This window comes from Erinaceus europaeus, chromosome 11 (genome assembly GCF_950295315.1).
Source record: "Erinaceus europaeus chromosome 11, mEriEur2.1, whole genome shotgun sequence".
NCBI classification, from domain to species: domain Eukaryota; kingdom Metazoa; phylum Chordata; class Mammalia; order Eulipotyphla; family Erinaceidae; genus Erinaceus; species Erinaceus europaeus.
Window position 1 is genome coordinate 33,211,510 of NC_080172.1, and position 17,300 is coordinate 33,228,809.

The 17,300-nt window shown below is 35.7% G+C and overlaps 1 protein-coding gene across 1 annotated transcript in view; it reads right to left on the bottom strand.

Annotated features, from left to right (window-relative positions):
• Positions 1-3,110: 3,110 nt before the first annotated feature.
• The window catches only part of PJA2 (praja ring finger ubiquitin ligase 2), a 65,562-nt gene continuing 51,372 nt past the window's right edge, over positions 3,111-17,300 (bottom strand). The window contains exons 7-10 of the mRNA XM_060201254.1: positions 13,287-13,398; positions 11,028-11,142; positions 10,525-10,646; positions 3,111-6,301 (exon numbers count right to left, since the gene is read on the bottom strand). Coding sequence (XP_060057237.1) covers positions 6,173-6,301; positions 10,525-10,646; positions 11,028-11,142; positions 13,287-13,398 — 478 coding nt within the window. The 3' untranslated portion in view covers positions 3,111-6,172. The remainder of the gene's footprint in view (positions 6,302-10,524; positions 10,647-11,027; positions 11,143-13,286; positions 13,399-17,300) is intronic.

The following is a 17,300-nucleotide window of genomic DNA, read 5'->3' on the forward strand; positions in this document are numbered from 1 at the left end:
CCAGAGTCTACCAATTTGGCAAGCATTTATCTTTTTTGCCTCCAGGGTTATCACTGGGGCTCCTTGCTGGCACTACATATCCACTGCTCCTGGAAGCCATTTTCCCCATTTTTGTTGCCCTTGTTGTTGTTGCTGTTGTTGGATAGGACAGAGAGAAATCAAGAGAGATGGGGAGGTAGAGAGGGTGAGAGAAAGATACCTGTAGACCTGCTTCACCACTTGTGAAGTGACCCTGCAGGTGGGGAACCGAGGCCTTGAACTGGGATATGGTCTTTGAGCTTTGCACCAAGCATACTTAACCTGCTGTGCTACCAGCTAGCCCTCATCACTTTACTACTATTGTTACTAGTGATTTAATAATGATCGACAAGATTGTGTAATAATGGGTACAATTCCATACAATTCCCACCACAAGAGTCCCATATCTTATCTCCATAGGAAGGTTTCCTATTCTTTATCCCTGTGGGAGTATGGACCAAAGATCTGAATGGGATGCAGAAGGTGGGAGGTCTGGCTTCTGTAATTACTTCTCCTCTAGACATAGGCATTGACAGTCGATCCATACTCCCAGCCTGTTTCTATCTTTTTCCTAGTGGAGTAGGAGTCAGGATGGCATCATGGTATCTGTAACTTGGTGGTTGAAAAGCATTAAGATATAAAGCAAAACAAATGGTCTAATAATCAGGAAACTAAAGGTAAGAATGCAGCAGATGAGATATGGGGTCTTCATACTGGAAAAATCTAGGAAGTCTATTTTAGGTATATTCCATGACTTCACTAATTTTTTCCTGAGCCAGAGAGCTAACATAAAGGTGGGCTGAAAGTATTGTCTGGGGAAATGGTGTCAGAGTTGGGAATAGTACTAGAAAGCTGGATCAGGGCAGAGAATAGCTTCCAATGTCTCTTTAGGAGAATCTCTGAATGAGTCAAGAAGTGGAAGTCGAAATCAAAACAACCTTCCACTTCTTGCCATTAAAAATGTTTATTTAATGAGACCAGAGCACCATTTTGGCATACATTTGGCATATGATATGTGGAGCTGTTGACTGAACTGGGGCCTCACACAGGCAAGTCCTGTATTTTGCCCATTGAGCCACCTCACTGACTGAAGATATTTTAACTTCTTCTCTTTCCTCTCCTCCACTTTCTCCTCCTTAAATACACACACACACACACACACACACACACACACACACACACACACACACACACACAACACACACAACACACACACAACTCCCCCCCAACCTGATATGGCAAAATGTTAAGATTTTTTACACTATCAAATTCACTGCAAATAGATGATAGGCAACTTGTTATGTTATTTTGGTGTCTCACATTTTTTGAAATGTTACTAATTTTTAAAACTATTTTCTAAGGCTTTACACACTTAATATTGGTGTTCTGCAATTGTGTCAAATATGTACGGAAAAATTCTTAATTGCTGGATTCTCTAGAGGTACTTGTTTTCATTTTGTCTCATGCTAGCTCTCTTCCACCCTGCTCTGTTTCCAACTCTCTCTCTCACTCTCCTTACCTCTTAACCCCAAACTTTTCCTAACTTATGATGATCCAAAAGGGGAAAGAGAAATAGGAATTCATACATGTTTAATCTCATTTCTACATGTTGTCTGCTGGCATCTGAATATCTATGCACAAGGCAGGCATATAGGTAAATACAACATATTTCTGCCCTGGATTACATAGGTAAAAGAATCACAACAGTTGGCATAGTGAAAAAACTATTGTAGTCAGAAAACCTGAATTTGAATTTGTCCTAGCTCTGAATTTTCTGGCTATGTGATCTTGGGAGGGCCAAAGCCTCCTTCCTTTTTAAGTCATGTATGGGTGGTTTCTATTCATTTTTAGTTTATTCTAAATACAAGGAGTCTATGAGTAGACAAGCACCTTCTTCCAGTTGCTTTGACAATGTCCTCCAGTCTCCTTTGGTATCAGTTGGTGGACATGAGTTAGCATAACAGTAGGAAGATGACACCCCTTTCCCATCACATCTTATTTTCTACCTAGCTTAAGTCTGCAGAAAGAAAACATATTCCTTTGACTGTATCCTTACTCTTATTAAGAGATGTAGACAGCAATCACTGGCACCAAAGGCACCATAGTGACTGATGCAAGAAAAATGGTGGAGGGAGAATTTACTTCTGCGTGGCCTTGGAAGTGACAAACCTCTACATCTTCAGAGATTTTATGTGTAGTTAGGTGCATAAGTCAATAATCTTACAGACTCTGCTCTTTAGCTTCTGTTAGGCTTATTCTGTGTTTACTAATGAAGATAACTGCCAAGCTTCTGAAGAGTTTTTGGCTCAGCTGTTTTGTGTTTTCATCTCCAGTGAGACAATCTTATAGGACTATTAAAACTTGCAGGACCGTTCACAAGAACAGGTCTGTTTTCTAAGATGACAAATGATGTCTTCCCTTAGGGCAAACATTGGTCAAATTTGCCAACCCTTTGCTAGACTGGAGTTCATAAACTCATATTTCCTAATTTTGGACACAAACCTACTATGTGTATCCATGAAGCCATGCCCTGCATCTTTTTCTAGGTCGACAGGGGGCAAAGGGAACCTGCGCTCTGAAAACTGAAAACCTCTGCCTCTAGTTCAAGGGTCAGTACCTATGAACTGTGTTAGCTTGTTAGTAGTGCAAAATCTAAGATCCTCTACAACTCTGGGAAATAGAAGGGGCATGCCAAGCAAAATGGTAGTTGCTCATGCTTTGTGCAGTGATGCTATCTAACACAGCCTCTACTACTCTTCCCTTCTACTCTTTGGCTCTAGTACTTTAGGATCTCTGCAGTCCTCAATTTGGAAAACATGCTCTTTTGAACCCACAGAATTGCAAAAACTCATTAAGCAAGAAAAGGCTGAGACTATGCCTTCAGAGTTCTTCAAGGAGGAAGTCCATCAACCATTCTACATCTGGGCTTCTGAAAGGCCTCCTAAGATCAGTCCAGGGATTTTAAAATCATGCGCCTATTTGTCTATTCTAGATTTCTTTAATAATTGTGCTCTTTGCCAATAACTCTAAATTCTCCTGGGGCTACATAATAGAAGTGATATGGTTACAAAATTAAGTATTAGAAAGACCACTGAGTATATCCTTTTTATTGTTTATGATTTACACGGAAAATGATGGACTGAGATTGTAGAACAATAAACCAATCATTACATCTAGACCTGGGCTTTTGAAAACCTTGCATTCCATTTTAACAGTTAATATATATTTTAACAGCTTATATATAAATCCAGATCACAAATAACTTTAAGAGTTAGCTTAAAGATAATTTAGAATCACAAAAGAAAACCACATGGATCTATCTTTAAATATCAGCATTCATATTAGAGGAAATAAGAAAATGCTTAAAAAAATAAAATTAGGTCAAGTCACTTAACATATAGTGAAGGAGAAACAGTATTTTTATTAAGTCATACTTATTTCTAATTTACCTTCATATAGTCTCAACTTCCTCAATGAAATCCAAGATGTGATCAAACAATATTCTGGGGTTTGAACCTGTCAATCTTGGTTTATAGCCTGTTACAATGAAAATCCTAAAACCTCAATTTTCCTTTATATATAACAAAAAAATCCAACTCTTATGCAACTTTTCTCCTTCATAGCAGCTGCTTACAGATAGTGGAGAGCCAGGAATGAAGGACAGTGACAGATGGGGAGCAAAAAGTACAACAGTTATATTAAACAGTTATATTAAGTTCAGCCTGAAACACTGCTAGTTGAGTTTGGAACCAAAACCTCATAACAGCTGGCAGATAATAGCTAAATCTTAATAGGCAAAGAAGAAATATTTTCTTTGGGACAGCTGCTATTAAGGAGAAAAAAAAAAAAAACCACGGTCCCTTAACGCTGCCTAAATATAATGTGTGGCTTATTACAGAGAAATCTGTACTAGAGTCAGTTTAACCAGTCAAGTGTTACAACTGACCGATATTACTTAAAGAAAACAAAACAAAGTCACACTAGCCACAAATTCCTGGAAACAAACAAAAAAAAAAAATCACACTAACCACACATTTCCACAATATACATATGAGAATTAATTTTAATCTGATTTGACTCCTTGACACTAACGATCATGAATGAAATATGGCATGGAAAAATCACAGAGTAGAAAACAAGCAAAGATTAGTTTATACAACAGATGACTATATACATCAGAAGGAAAACATGCTAGCTAATACAACATTAAGGCTTGAATGTAAGCATTTCCAAAGTCACAGAAGCCCCCAGAGAACCCCTAAATTACAGTCACATTACATGCATGCAATGTTCAGTTTTGTTTTACCCATAAAGGATACACAGTATTTTGCAGTAAATACCAGACACATTTACAATATATGCAAAAATTAGAATGCGAGTGTTATATTAAGTCTCAAATGTGCAAACAGTGGAAAATTCATTTATTTTTAAGAAGGAAGAAACAAAATAAATAATCAGAAAAAATACCCATATAATATGTGTTTTTGTATTTGAGAAGCCATATAAATATGTGTATGTCCAAACTAAATTACCAATGCATTAGTTGGATGGGTGGGTGTACACTCACTTAAGTGCTTTGCTATTTTACTTGTTCAAATATAGCATTCTAACACCCAGTGCTGTCTGGTATTGATATTAAACCACATCTGTAAATTAAATATTATTTTCATATTTGTACACAATTGCTACTCAGTGTGTGATCAGTTAAAGCTCTGTAATCTTAGTTTGGGGTTATATAATTACAAAGATAACTCTGTGGGACAAATTACCATAAAGAATAAGGAAAGTTGATCTCCCCATTTTTTGTAGAAGAGTGTGAACAGAACTCCTTTAAATGGTAAATCTGAGGTTAAGAACTTCTTTTCTCCTTTAGAGAAAAGGAAATAAGAAAGGAACTATAATACATATTCAGTTTTGTTCACACTAGGCAATCATATAATCTATTATCTTCTTACCAATGGCTTCATTTGACTGAATTTAAACTACCCATTTTTTTCTACATGAATAATTTTACCCAATATATTAGAATAAAGAAATACTAATAATGCAATATCAATATTCTTTGTTCAGAAATACTTAAAAAAAAAAACAATAAGTTAACGGTAAAGTCTACATATGCTGTAAAAGGTATGGCCCATCAATCCCTATCGACATCATGCTTTATACAAATTAGAACAATTAACTTTCTAGTCTTTTAAGGAACCAAAAATTCCTTTTGAATACAAAGGAATTAATGCTTAGATATTTATGCATGTTTTCACACCTTCCAAAATATTTCTTATCCAAAATTACTTTGAACTAACTATATTCAATATTTATTAAAGAAATGTGTCATGAGTCGTCTGGACCTTCGTGTATCACTTTAAACAAGTAGAAATAATAAGGCCATCTAATTTATCTCATTTACCGAACACTGAGCACAGTGCCTTGTTCACAGGATTTGTTAACCTTCCTTCAAGTACCAGCAATACTCAAAAATCCAGATGCTTTTACTAGTCTTATATTAAGCACATTCACCATTTTAAAAATAATTTATTTGACTACCTAACCATAGCAGAGGGGGACTGTATTTAAGATTTAAAAATTTTGTGATGCTCTAATTAGAATTTTAGTCTTCTTTGCTTGGTATTCTAAAAGTTCCCAATTATAAACAAAGATGAAAGAGCAGACATGTCTCTAAAAATACACTCAGTACAATGAACCAAGATGGTTTAATGTGGCAAAAGCAAAGGGACCATTGAAAAACTTGCTTTATAATTCTTTTATTTCCAATGAAACCCAATTTTATCACTGTTGTGACATCTTATGTCAACAGAAAACCTTAATTTTAATCACTTAGTGGCGATACTTCAGACAAAGCCAATAATGTGAGCCACATAGATCATTATTTCTTCTGGAGAGAATTGATAAACTTGACCCAATACAACATACTCAACTAAAGACTTAAATGGATGCACTGTTTCAACAGTCAGCTTGAAAATGTTTAGTACTTTCTGCAAACCTAAATTTAGTTTAGAAAGGTTAATAGTCTCTTTCTAAACGATGGCATAGACTATATATAGCATTTTGATATATTTATATATAATTATTTGCACATCAGACTTAGGAGGAATTTGCAGATTTACTTTGCTAGACTCATCTTCAAGGTAAAGGTTTAGGAGGCTTCTGTAGTATTGTCACTTGAAGGTGGAGCATCATGCTCAGGCTCTGAGGGAGCAGCAGCTGCAGAGGATTCAATAACGGCAGGTGGGAAATGACGGCGGCACACAGGGCAAGTTCCTGACTGGAGGAAGAAAAAAAAAAAGTTCAGAGCCAATGGAAAGACGAGTTTACCAAAAACGACTTTAGTAAAGGACAAACATTATTGGTGCCTGCATGACTCCACTGTGTATGGCAGTCATTTTTCTTTTCTTTTCTTTTCTTTTCTTTTCTTCTTTTAATAATATAGGGTGAAAGACAGAGAGGAAAGACACTCATAAGCACTGCTCTGCCTCTTATGAACCTTCCTTCCTGCATGTGGGAATCAGGTTTGAACCTGGGTCACTGTGCATGGTCATGTGCGCCTCACCAGTCCCCACTATTTCCTTTCTGTTGTTTTCGTGATGGTGAGAACTCATACGTGTGCAGTTCCAATGTTACTGAGCAGATTTTTTTTTTGGATAGAGAAAGACAGAGAGAGAGAGAGAGAGAGAGAAGAAGAGAAAAAAGACACCACAGCACTACCTGTGGAGCTTCCTCTGGTGCCATGGAGCTTTCATCTACTCCAGGCCTTATAGCCTTGGCTCACACATGGTAAGGCATGAGCCTTACTGAGTGAACTATCTCCTGGCTACAGTACAATTTCCTTTTCAGTTCAAATAGACTGAATAATTTAGGATAAGCAACTTCTCTTGATCATATCTATTTATTTTTAGGTCACTCACTTGTTATTTAGTGAGTATTAAAAGTCTTATTAGGTGGAAATAGCATAATAGAGTCTCATGCCTGACACTCTCACCATAAGCAAAGCTGAGCAGTACTCTAGTTAAAAAAAAAAAAAAATCAAAAATCAATCTATTGTATTCCCTGCCCTGCAATGGGGTGAGAGTGGAAAGTGAGCAGGAGTTATGGAATAGATTCTCTTAACTGAATTATCAGTAAATCTACTATGTACCTACTAGAAAAAACACGGACTGGGTGGGGATAGACAACATAATGGTTATGCAAACAGACTCTCATGCCTGAGGCTCCATTAAGTCCCAGGTTCAATCCCCCACACAACCAAAAGCCAGAGTTGAGCAGTGCTCTGGCTAAAAACAACAACAACAAAAACTCTTCTGGAAAAAAAAAGAAAGAAAAAAGAAAAACCACAGACTAAACCCATACATGTAACCAAATCATTTCTCTAGGACTTTCCTCACTTTAGAACAACACACATACATTTTAAGTGTAGGATCTTACTTAGTCTTTCTTTATAAGTCATGTTCCTTTTCAAAAAGATACAGTGTCTTCTAAATGATAAACCATAGGTATGGGAGAAGAGTAAGAAAGGAAAAGTAGTTATACTTGAGAATACAGTATATTAGAAATAGTAAAAGATTCTAGAGTTATGTCATCTGGCGTTAGTCTTCCCTTGCAAATCTGGTTCTTTGGCAAAAAAAAAAAAAAAAAAGCTCCCTCTTTGTCCCTCGGACAAAGAAATTACACTTAGATGGCCACAATAATATATATTAATATTTTAGGAATCTTTTTTTTTTAAATCTAGAAGAAAGGCTTCATATTCATACTAAACTGTTTTACCATAGAATAGAGACTAAAAATATTATTCCTTTAGGTTATTATTAAGTCAATGGCAATTCAAGGCTGTGTAACATACAGAATGCTTACAATTTAAAATTTTAATTGTTGACCAAATATTTATATTGCAATTACACTACAAATTGGTCCCTAATGATAACATCTTAGCGTCAGATAAATGAGTGCAGTCTTGTGCAGAAATACGTAAGTTGTGTAACCTTTGACAAACAACAATAAAAAATGGGAATACATGACTGAGATTTATGAGGATTAAATGGGAAAACAGATTATTTAGCAGTGCCTAACACACACAGCAGTTACATAAAATACTAGAATCTTGCTATGTCTGATACTACATTCAGTTAAAAACAAAAATAGCATCGACAGAAAAGGTGGAATGTAGCCTGGAGTTAGCTACAAGGGAAGACCTAGCAAACATGAAAAGATGTTTACTCCTAACTAGAAACTAGTTAGTGAAAGCTCTTGAGAGGTTAAGATAAAAATTCTTGATGTTATAAAGGAATACTGAATATTTCAGTTGATACACTAGATCTAAAGATTTTTAAAATATATTTATTTATAAAATAGAAATACTGACAAGACTATAGGATAAGAGGGGTACATTTCCACACAATGCCCACCTCTAAGGCTCCATTTTTTATCTTTATTTTTCAGTCTTCTTTAGAGCTTTATTGCTCCACGGTGAAATTTTCAGCTAGAGAAAGACAGTGACAGAAAAACAGTGGAAGAGAGGAACATTCACATTTCCTCCAGTGGAAAGCTGGGCTCAAATCTGGGTGACAGGCATGCACAAAATAGGTACACTCTCCAAGGGAGATATCTAGTCAGTCTTGACTTTAGAAATGCTTAAAGAGACTTTTGATAAAGATGGTACTGAAGTAGAAAAAGAGTTAAAAGCAATAAAGATAAAGGAGGCAGAACTGAATGAGGAAGAATGAATGGAAGGGAAAAGAAAGGGAATGGTGGGCACCAAGTGGTGGTGCACCTGGTAAAGCACAAACATTACCATACGAAAGGACTTGAGTTCAAGCCCCTATTCTATACCTGTATGGGGGAAGTTTCACAAGCACTGAAACAGTGCTGTAGGTATGTCTCTCCCCCACACTTCCTCTATCAATTTCTCTGTGATATCAAATAAAAAAGCAAATAAAAGGGAAAGAAAGTTGACCAGAAAGCAGTGGATTTGTAGTGTAGTCCCAGGGAAAACCCTGGCGATAATATAAATATATATTTATAATGGTTCTACGGAAAAGCTGTATTTCTAAGTAAATACACTGGGAAGTTATTTGGGCATTTCTACCAAAATTGATATATTTATAAATATTTTTTACACAAAAAGCTCACAGATTTTTTTTTTTTTACTAAATCACACCACAACTCACAGAAATTTAAGCAAAGCTTTTTTTTTATTGTATAGGATTACTTTTATTCACTCCATATAACATGAGTTCTTTTTAAGAACGGGGAAAACACCAGTGCACCATTCTGGTACAAGGATCAAAAGAAGAGCCTCACACAATGCAAGTTTTATATTCTCCCAGCGGAGTACTTCCCTTGCCTGTCTTTCTTTTCCATCTGTCCTGCAAAATTTTCACACAATTATTGTCAAAATGTTTAAGGACAGTATATAAAAATATGACCAGAAGTTTATTAAATATTTCACACAGTCATTTTCAGACACTGACTTCACACGTCTGCAAAACACTTAATTCCAGACCAGGTCTATCATCTTGTACCAGGATCTGAAAGCCTCCCCTCTCTTCACCCAAACTCCTTTCTGCTCTCCTAGTTTGCTTCCAAGTTTGTGTGATTACAAATTGTGCTTGAAGGAATCATGTTAAATGAGTTAAGCCAGAAAGAGAATGATGAATATGGGATGTTCTCACTCGTGAGCAGACCTTAGGAAACAACAGAAAGGGGAATCACAAAGTAAAACTTGGATTGGTGGTATATTACATCAAACCAAAGAGATGTACACAAACTTGGAAGCAAACTAGGTGTTCAACAACAGGTGAAAGTTGTGCTAAGAAGGTCGTGGTATTCATACATACTACTCAGCTATTTAAAATGATGGAAGTCGCTTGAGATACTTTTGACAACACTATTTCATATTTCAGTGATATGATTAAAGATCTCATTGGCTTTATCCAGAAATAATTTTTATATTAAATTATTTCCTAAAATGGTTAAATATGTCTAAGCAATCAGTGTTTTATTACTCCTCAGATAATTTTAGTATGATAAAATAGTTTGACATCATTTGCTTATAAAAGATAGCCAATCTTAACAGTAAATTAAAAGGTAGTAAAATTCTGTAGCTACATAAAATATGTTGAAAAGATACCATCAGGGAGTCGGGCTGTAGCACAGCAGGTTAAGCGCAGGTGGCGCAAAGCACAAAGACCGGCATAAGGATCCCGGTTCGAACCCTGGCTCCCTGCCTGCAGGGGAGTCGCTTCACAGGCGGTGAAGCAGGTCTGCAGGTGTCTATCTTTCTCTCTTCCTCTCTGTCTTCCCCTCCTCTCTCCATTTCTCTCTGTCCTATCCAACAACGGCAACAACAATAATAACTACAACAATAAAACAACAAGGGCAACAAAAGGGAATAAATAAATAAAATAAGTATTAAAAAAAAAGAAAAGATACCATCATTAATTTATAGGAGAAACTTAAAATACCAATTAAAAAGGAAGTAAATCTAAGACTCACCTTCTGTAGCCAAATTGAGACACAAGGTTTATGAAAGAAATGGTGGCAGGGTAACTCTGTTGCTATGTCATCCTTGATATACTCACTGCAACAGATTGGGCAGCACTGCTCTTGACCAATAGCTGAAAACAACAAATATTTTCTTTCTAAGACATATCAAGTTCAGTTTTGATAAAAATAAAAATCCGCACTTTAATTCACAGTATATTTATAAAAGATTAAGAATCAGATGTGAGTCTATTAATTGGTAAACATGTTTCTGTCTACTATGTAACAATGTGACATATATTTTGTTAAAAAAAAAAAAAAGCTGACATAAGAACAAGCTCAATAAACTAAAGATTTTCTTTTAACAGACAAAAGGCTGCCAAAATCGGGTTTCAAGGAAAATAAGCCAGCTATTATAACTATCTAATGAAACTTGCTCAATGTATTTTTCTTCTTCAAGATGTACTGATAATAGACTGAATCATGCATTGTGTTGAGATTAATTTTGCCCTTACCAGTGTGATCTTCAAGAACAAGGGTCTCTGGGAGACCATCGATACTCTCCTTGCTGGCTGGTGGATTGGCCACCTCAACGTCAACAGCAAGAGACTCTAAATGTGCCAGGGCAGTCTGAGAAAGAAAAGTAACAGCTCTTTATTAGAAAATCTTCTGAAGAAGTAACACAAAAAGAAAACCATTATTTAAAAAGTATTATTTACTAATGAGAAAGAGGAGGAACCACAGAATCACTCTCGCATAAATATTTTCTGTGATCAAATATAGGGCATCATACTTGAGTGGTCAGTACTTTGTTCCCTGTGCTGCCCTCCTGGGCTGTAAAATCTATTTTTAAGCTATCATCCAATCTTACATTTTCATTAATTCTCTTCATGTTATCTTCTTTTACTTCAATCTCTTATCATTTTTGTCTTCCTTTCAAAGAAACCATCAAACAAAAACATAGAAAAACAAACCACACACACCAAAAATATATCTTGCTTCAAAACCACCTGGCTGCCCACTTTGTCTGTATTTTCAGAAGAATGGTTACCTCTACCAAATTATAAAATACTGTGTGGGATCAACAATATAAAAGAAATCAAATATTTTAGAAAGGTTCACTTCATGAAGTTATATGTAGATTATAAGTAGTTATATGGTAAGGGTTATATGTTCAAGGTATGGATATAACACATTCTTGAAGTGGTTCTTATCAGTTCCTAGCACAGAGTCAGCACATTCCTTGTTAGCACAGTAGAACTAGGTAACCTCGTTTGTGAACTTTATTTTAGGGCTCAAATGTTTGTGTAAAATTACTACTGTAAGGTTAGATCATATGACTATCCTTTTCTGGCCTGATTAATTAGATAGCTATAATCAGAACTATATGTAGGACTTATATCAGTAAACCTGATTATACTGTACTTCACAGATATTGGACAGATCCTTCACCAACAAAAAATTATGAACAGGGAAGACTCAGATGATGGTGAGGCTCAGAGTGGTTTAGTAATAATGTACTTTTTAATTAAGGTGTATATTTTAGACAAGTATTATTGTGCATTTCATAGTCAATACAATAATATAAACACAACTTTCATGTGTACTAGTAAACAGATTGAAAAACAAATGACTAGCATTACCTTTATGAGATGCTACTATTTGTAAGACAAAAAGTATAAACAATCAAAGGATATATCACTGGATATATACTTTAACCAGTTGGCTAGTATAAAGTTTAAAGAATAAGACTATTTTCATAAGATCAATTGTTGCTATGTTTTATGTAATCCTCACAAAGCAAAACTCTACATCAGATTCACCAAAAGGTAATGAGAAGGTGGGGTTGGGGAAGGGTGCACCCAGTAGAACACACACATTACCAAAGACAAGGACCTGGGTTCAAAAGCCCCCAGGCCTCACATGCAGCAGGTAAGCTTCATGAATGATAAAGCAGAGCTATTTCTCCTGGGCTGCTGGAAAAGGCACAATGGATTTTTCTGTTTCTCTATGAAAAATTGTGCCATAACTTTTTGACACATTTTTCTGTTTTAGTAATAAAAAGACAGGGCAATGTAGGCACCAAATACACCACATTTGTGAAAGTATATGTATTGATATGAGAGGAAGCAAGTTTCCTAACTGCATTTAGCTACAAGATTGCATTTAAAAGTCATGAGGAAGAAGGGGGTGGGGTGAGGGGGAGAGGGAATAACTTATAGTATATTTTTAGAGACCTTCAATTTTGTTTCATGATACACCTGCATGTGTGCACATATATAAAATATTCAGTGTCACATACCCACATAATTCAATAGAAGAAACATAGTTTCCTAAATGTAAGCAAAATAATCTGCAGTAAGACTAGAAAATATTCAACTTTAGGCAAATTAGTAGAATATTAAATATAATTTACATGTGAACATTGGTGGCAATTACTACACAGCAATTATTAAACAGATAAGAAAACTTCATCTTTTAGGGGAAATTTTTAAAAAAAAACTTTAACCCTTTCTTTTGTATATGAGTATTAGAAATACCTCCATCGGGGATAGGTGGTGGCGCACCTGGTTGAATGCACATATTACAATGCACAAGGACCCAAGTTCGAGCCCCTGGTCCCCACCTGCAGGGGGAAAGGTTCACAAGTGGTGAAGCAGTGCTGCAGGTCTGTCTGTCACCCTCTCTATCTTATACCTTTCACTCTCAATTTCTGACTGTCTCTATCCAATAAATAAATAAAGATAATTAAAAAAAAAAAAAGAAAGAAATACCTCCATCGCCTGGGCTAAGCGTTCTTCCAGTGCCATGTAGGTGAGAAACTGGGGATCCACGTAAGAAATAGCTTCAGCAACTCCCAGGCCATCTGCAAAGCCATCGAACAGGCTGGGAAGAAACAACCATGATTTGCGAAATTTTAATGGTGAGGATATAATTATACTGTCACACCGATAATCCAATAAAGTACCAGGTGCAGAAATCCTTACAGTATTTTCATGTAATTCTTGTTGGATGAGAGGCAGGGAAGAAAACCCAACAGAAGTTGAGAAATATAGGAGTTACAAATCACTCTCTCCAGTGCCAGGCTACCACAGTGGCTGCACAAAGTTTGTAGGATAGTTACCTTTTTGTTTCTAGTTCTAACTTTGACAACCTCTGAGGAAAGGTAAAAGGTGGCAGTACCATTTTCCGTCTCCTAATTCTTTTTTACATATGCCACCTTCTTTTCATTTTATTTTCTAATCTGAATTTAGATGAGAATGTGGTAAAAATAATTACCTCATGTATTTTAATTCTATCACTAGTCAAATACTTTTTCTTTCAATTTATTTTGTTTACTTTAAAATAAAAATTATTTTCAAGACTTTCTCATTAACTTGTATTTCACTGAGAATCAGACATGCTCTATTATATTTAACTTATTATTATTAATAATAATAAGATGGATGGAGATAGAGAACCTGGAAATAGAAAGGGAAAGAAAGAGATAATCTGCAGCACTGCTTCACCACTTGTGAAGCATCACTTTGTAGGAGGGGATCAGAGGCTTGAACCTGGGTATTTGAGCTAGTGCTTAGCCCCCAAATTATTTACCTTCTAAGTGCTCATTTGTACTTATTTTTTGGCTACATGACTGTAAACTACATGAAAAGAAATGTTATGTCTTATTTATTTTTGCCAGTAGGGTTGAGCTCAGTGCTGCACTACATATTCATGCTCCCAGTGACTGGCTGGCTGCCCCTTTTTCCCTTTCCTTCCTCTTCTCTCTTCCCCCTTGCCTTCCTTTCTCTTTCTCCCCCTCCCCCTCCAACAGAGAAAATTGAGAGGGGAGACAGGGAGAGAAAAAGAGATATTTATAGTACTACTTCATTTTCATGAAGCTTCCCTTCTTGAAGGTGTCTCTCCCCTGCCCCCTCCCCCCAAACCTCGGTCCTTAAGCATGGTAAAGTGTGTGCTCAACCTGGCGTGCTAACACCCAGTTCTAAAAATGCTATGGCTTATAATCTGTTCCTGCTCTCCCGATCTATCTTAAATATATATAGATGTTTCATTTTATTCCAGTCTTAAACTTACAAACATATATGATAACAACTATATTGTATATAATGATTTCCCCCAATAACATGATTTGGGGGAAAATCACTAAATATTTCAAAAAATGAAAAAAAACATAGGTATGTCTTCATTCTTCTTTTCTCTAATTTTGATTCTCTGAAAATTATACTCAAGTTCATTTCTTCAACTATCTTCTCCATAGAGGATAATTTATAAATTACCTAGCTTATTTTTATTGATTTAATAATAATCGACCACAGAATAAGAGGGGTACAATTCCATACAATTCCTACTACAAGAGTTCTGAATCCCATCCCCTCTAATAGAAGCTTTCCTGTTCTACTTCTTATTGAGTCAGTGATTTTTATTTCTAGTTGTCTGTGGGACCTTTAACAATCAAATTTCACCATCTCAAATGTAAGATCGCCAAAATTGGGTTTATTTTGCCTACCTATAGGCAAATTTCTTTTGATCTTGCATTTCTGTCAGCAGTAAAGTATCACAGTAAAAAACACCCAGATTATGTGAGCTAGTTATAAAATAGTACTGATGTCTCTTTGTGGAACATTAAAACTATAAATCCACTGCTAACAAATACAAAGCATTCTTTAAAAAATAATTATTATTGTTCTTATTTTTTTACTAAAACCAGGTAGAGCTTGGTGTTGGCACTACAAATCTACTGCTCTTGGCAACCCCCCCACATTTTTTCTTTCTAATTTTTACTAGATAGGACAGAAAAATTGAGAGAGGAAGGGGGGATAAAGAGAGAGAGAGAAAGCTGGACACCTGCAGACCTGCTTCACCATTTGAGAAGTATCCCACCTGCAACTGGAGATTGGGGGCTTGAACCTAGGTCCCTTTGTGCGTGGTAATATGTGTGCTCAACTGGGTGAGTCACCACCTGGGCCCCTATTTTCCTTTCTTTTTTTTTTTTTATCCTTATGTAGTCTACAGAAATCTAAACTCCCTAAACATAATATCTGGATGTAATTTGATCACTACAGAATAGTTCAGCTAATATTCAAACCTTTAGTACCTTCATTTGATAGTCACTATAGTTTCGAATAAAAATCATTCATGATACCAAAACTGTGGATAGGAGCAAACAGTGTAAAAAAGAGGTTATATATGCACATTCCTAGAACAATACTAACTATATAGTGAAGAAATCTAAAAGATAGTATCTTAAGGTAGTGAACAGTATTAACCTTACTACTATAAAACAATTCACTATCATGTTCCTATTATTTATATGGTGTTCCCATTAATAATTTGTATAACCTAGGCTGGAGAGACAGCATAACGGTATGCAAAAGACATTCATGCCTGAAGCTCTAAGGTCCCAGGTTCAATCTCCAGCACCACCATAAGCCACAGATGAGCAATGCTCTGGTCTTGATATCTCTCTCTCTCTCCATCCCCCCTCCCCTCTGCAATTCTCTCATTAAAATACATAAAATATTAGAAAAAGAAAGTCAACAAATTTATACATACAAATTATAACTTTAATCTAATGGTTAGACAAATTTAGTCCAAGGATAGTATATAAAATGCCCTGTACTTAGAAAGACTGAAGAAATGTTCCAGATTAAGAAACTGAAGAAATAGTAGCTACATGCAATGAATAATCTTAGATTAGAAAAGGGCAATAGTCTCTAAGGTTACTAGATACACAGTTATAGACATTTAAACAAGGTTTGCAGATTAGATAGCAGTATTGTATCAGTGTTAACTTAAAAAAAAAAAAAGGCTAAAGAGAAACCATAGTAATTCTTTTAATGTGGTGGAGGCAGAACAAACCAGTACACAATCCAAGTGAACTATCCAACAGTTATAACTTCCCGATTTTGAGATTTTATTGTTATGTAAGAAAATGGGGGCCAGATAGTGGTGCACCTGGTTGAGTGCACATGTTACAACGTGCAAGGACCTGGGTTCAATCCCCTGCAGGAGGAAAGCTTTCCGAATGGTGAAATAGTGTTGTAGGTGTCTGTCTCTCTCCCTATAATCCCCTCCCCTTTCTATTTCTGGCTGTTTCTATCCAGTAAATAGTGTGGTTGTGATGAAACTTCTATTTCCACAAGTGGTTGATGAAAGTCTACTTTGCAACAAGAATGTTTTCCCATGGGTAATGAGAATATGAAGCTGTCAAAAGGATTAAGAAGATATTGTATTTCATGTCTGGAACATATTAAGGAAATACAAAGTAGCTAGTTATACCCAGAAAGAGAAACTAAAGAAAACAGAGGCCTAAATATAGAAAGTTATAGACATTTGCAAGGTTATCATGGGATATGAATTTTTTAAATAAAATTTTTGTAATATAATTTAAACAGGAAATATAAGATAATTTCTTTTTAAAAATCTGTGCAGAGATGGAAACAAAGTAGCATTGTCACTTTTTTTTTTGAAAAAAAGTAACAAAAGGAACAGTTGGAACAAAATACCTTTTCTACATCTCTATAATCTGTTCCTTGCTTACAAAGGTTTATCAAAGTTGACTTGAAAGCTCAGCTTTATGAAGAAAAACAGTTTAATTACAGACCCTATATAAGATGTAACAATTTTATTATTCATTTTCTTTATATGCTGCTTTTATTTGTATTTCACAGTTCTGGTCCGGCAATGAAGTAAACTAATATACTCAGCTAGCTCTGTGAAGGTACAATCATATCATCTGCATTATACATACAGAGATGGGAAAGAAGAACAATAAGGAAACTATTCTT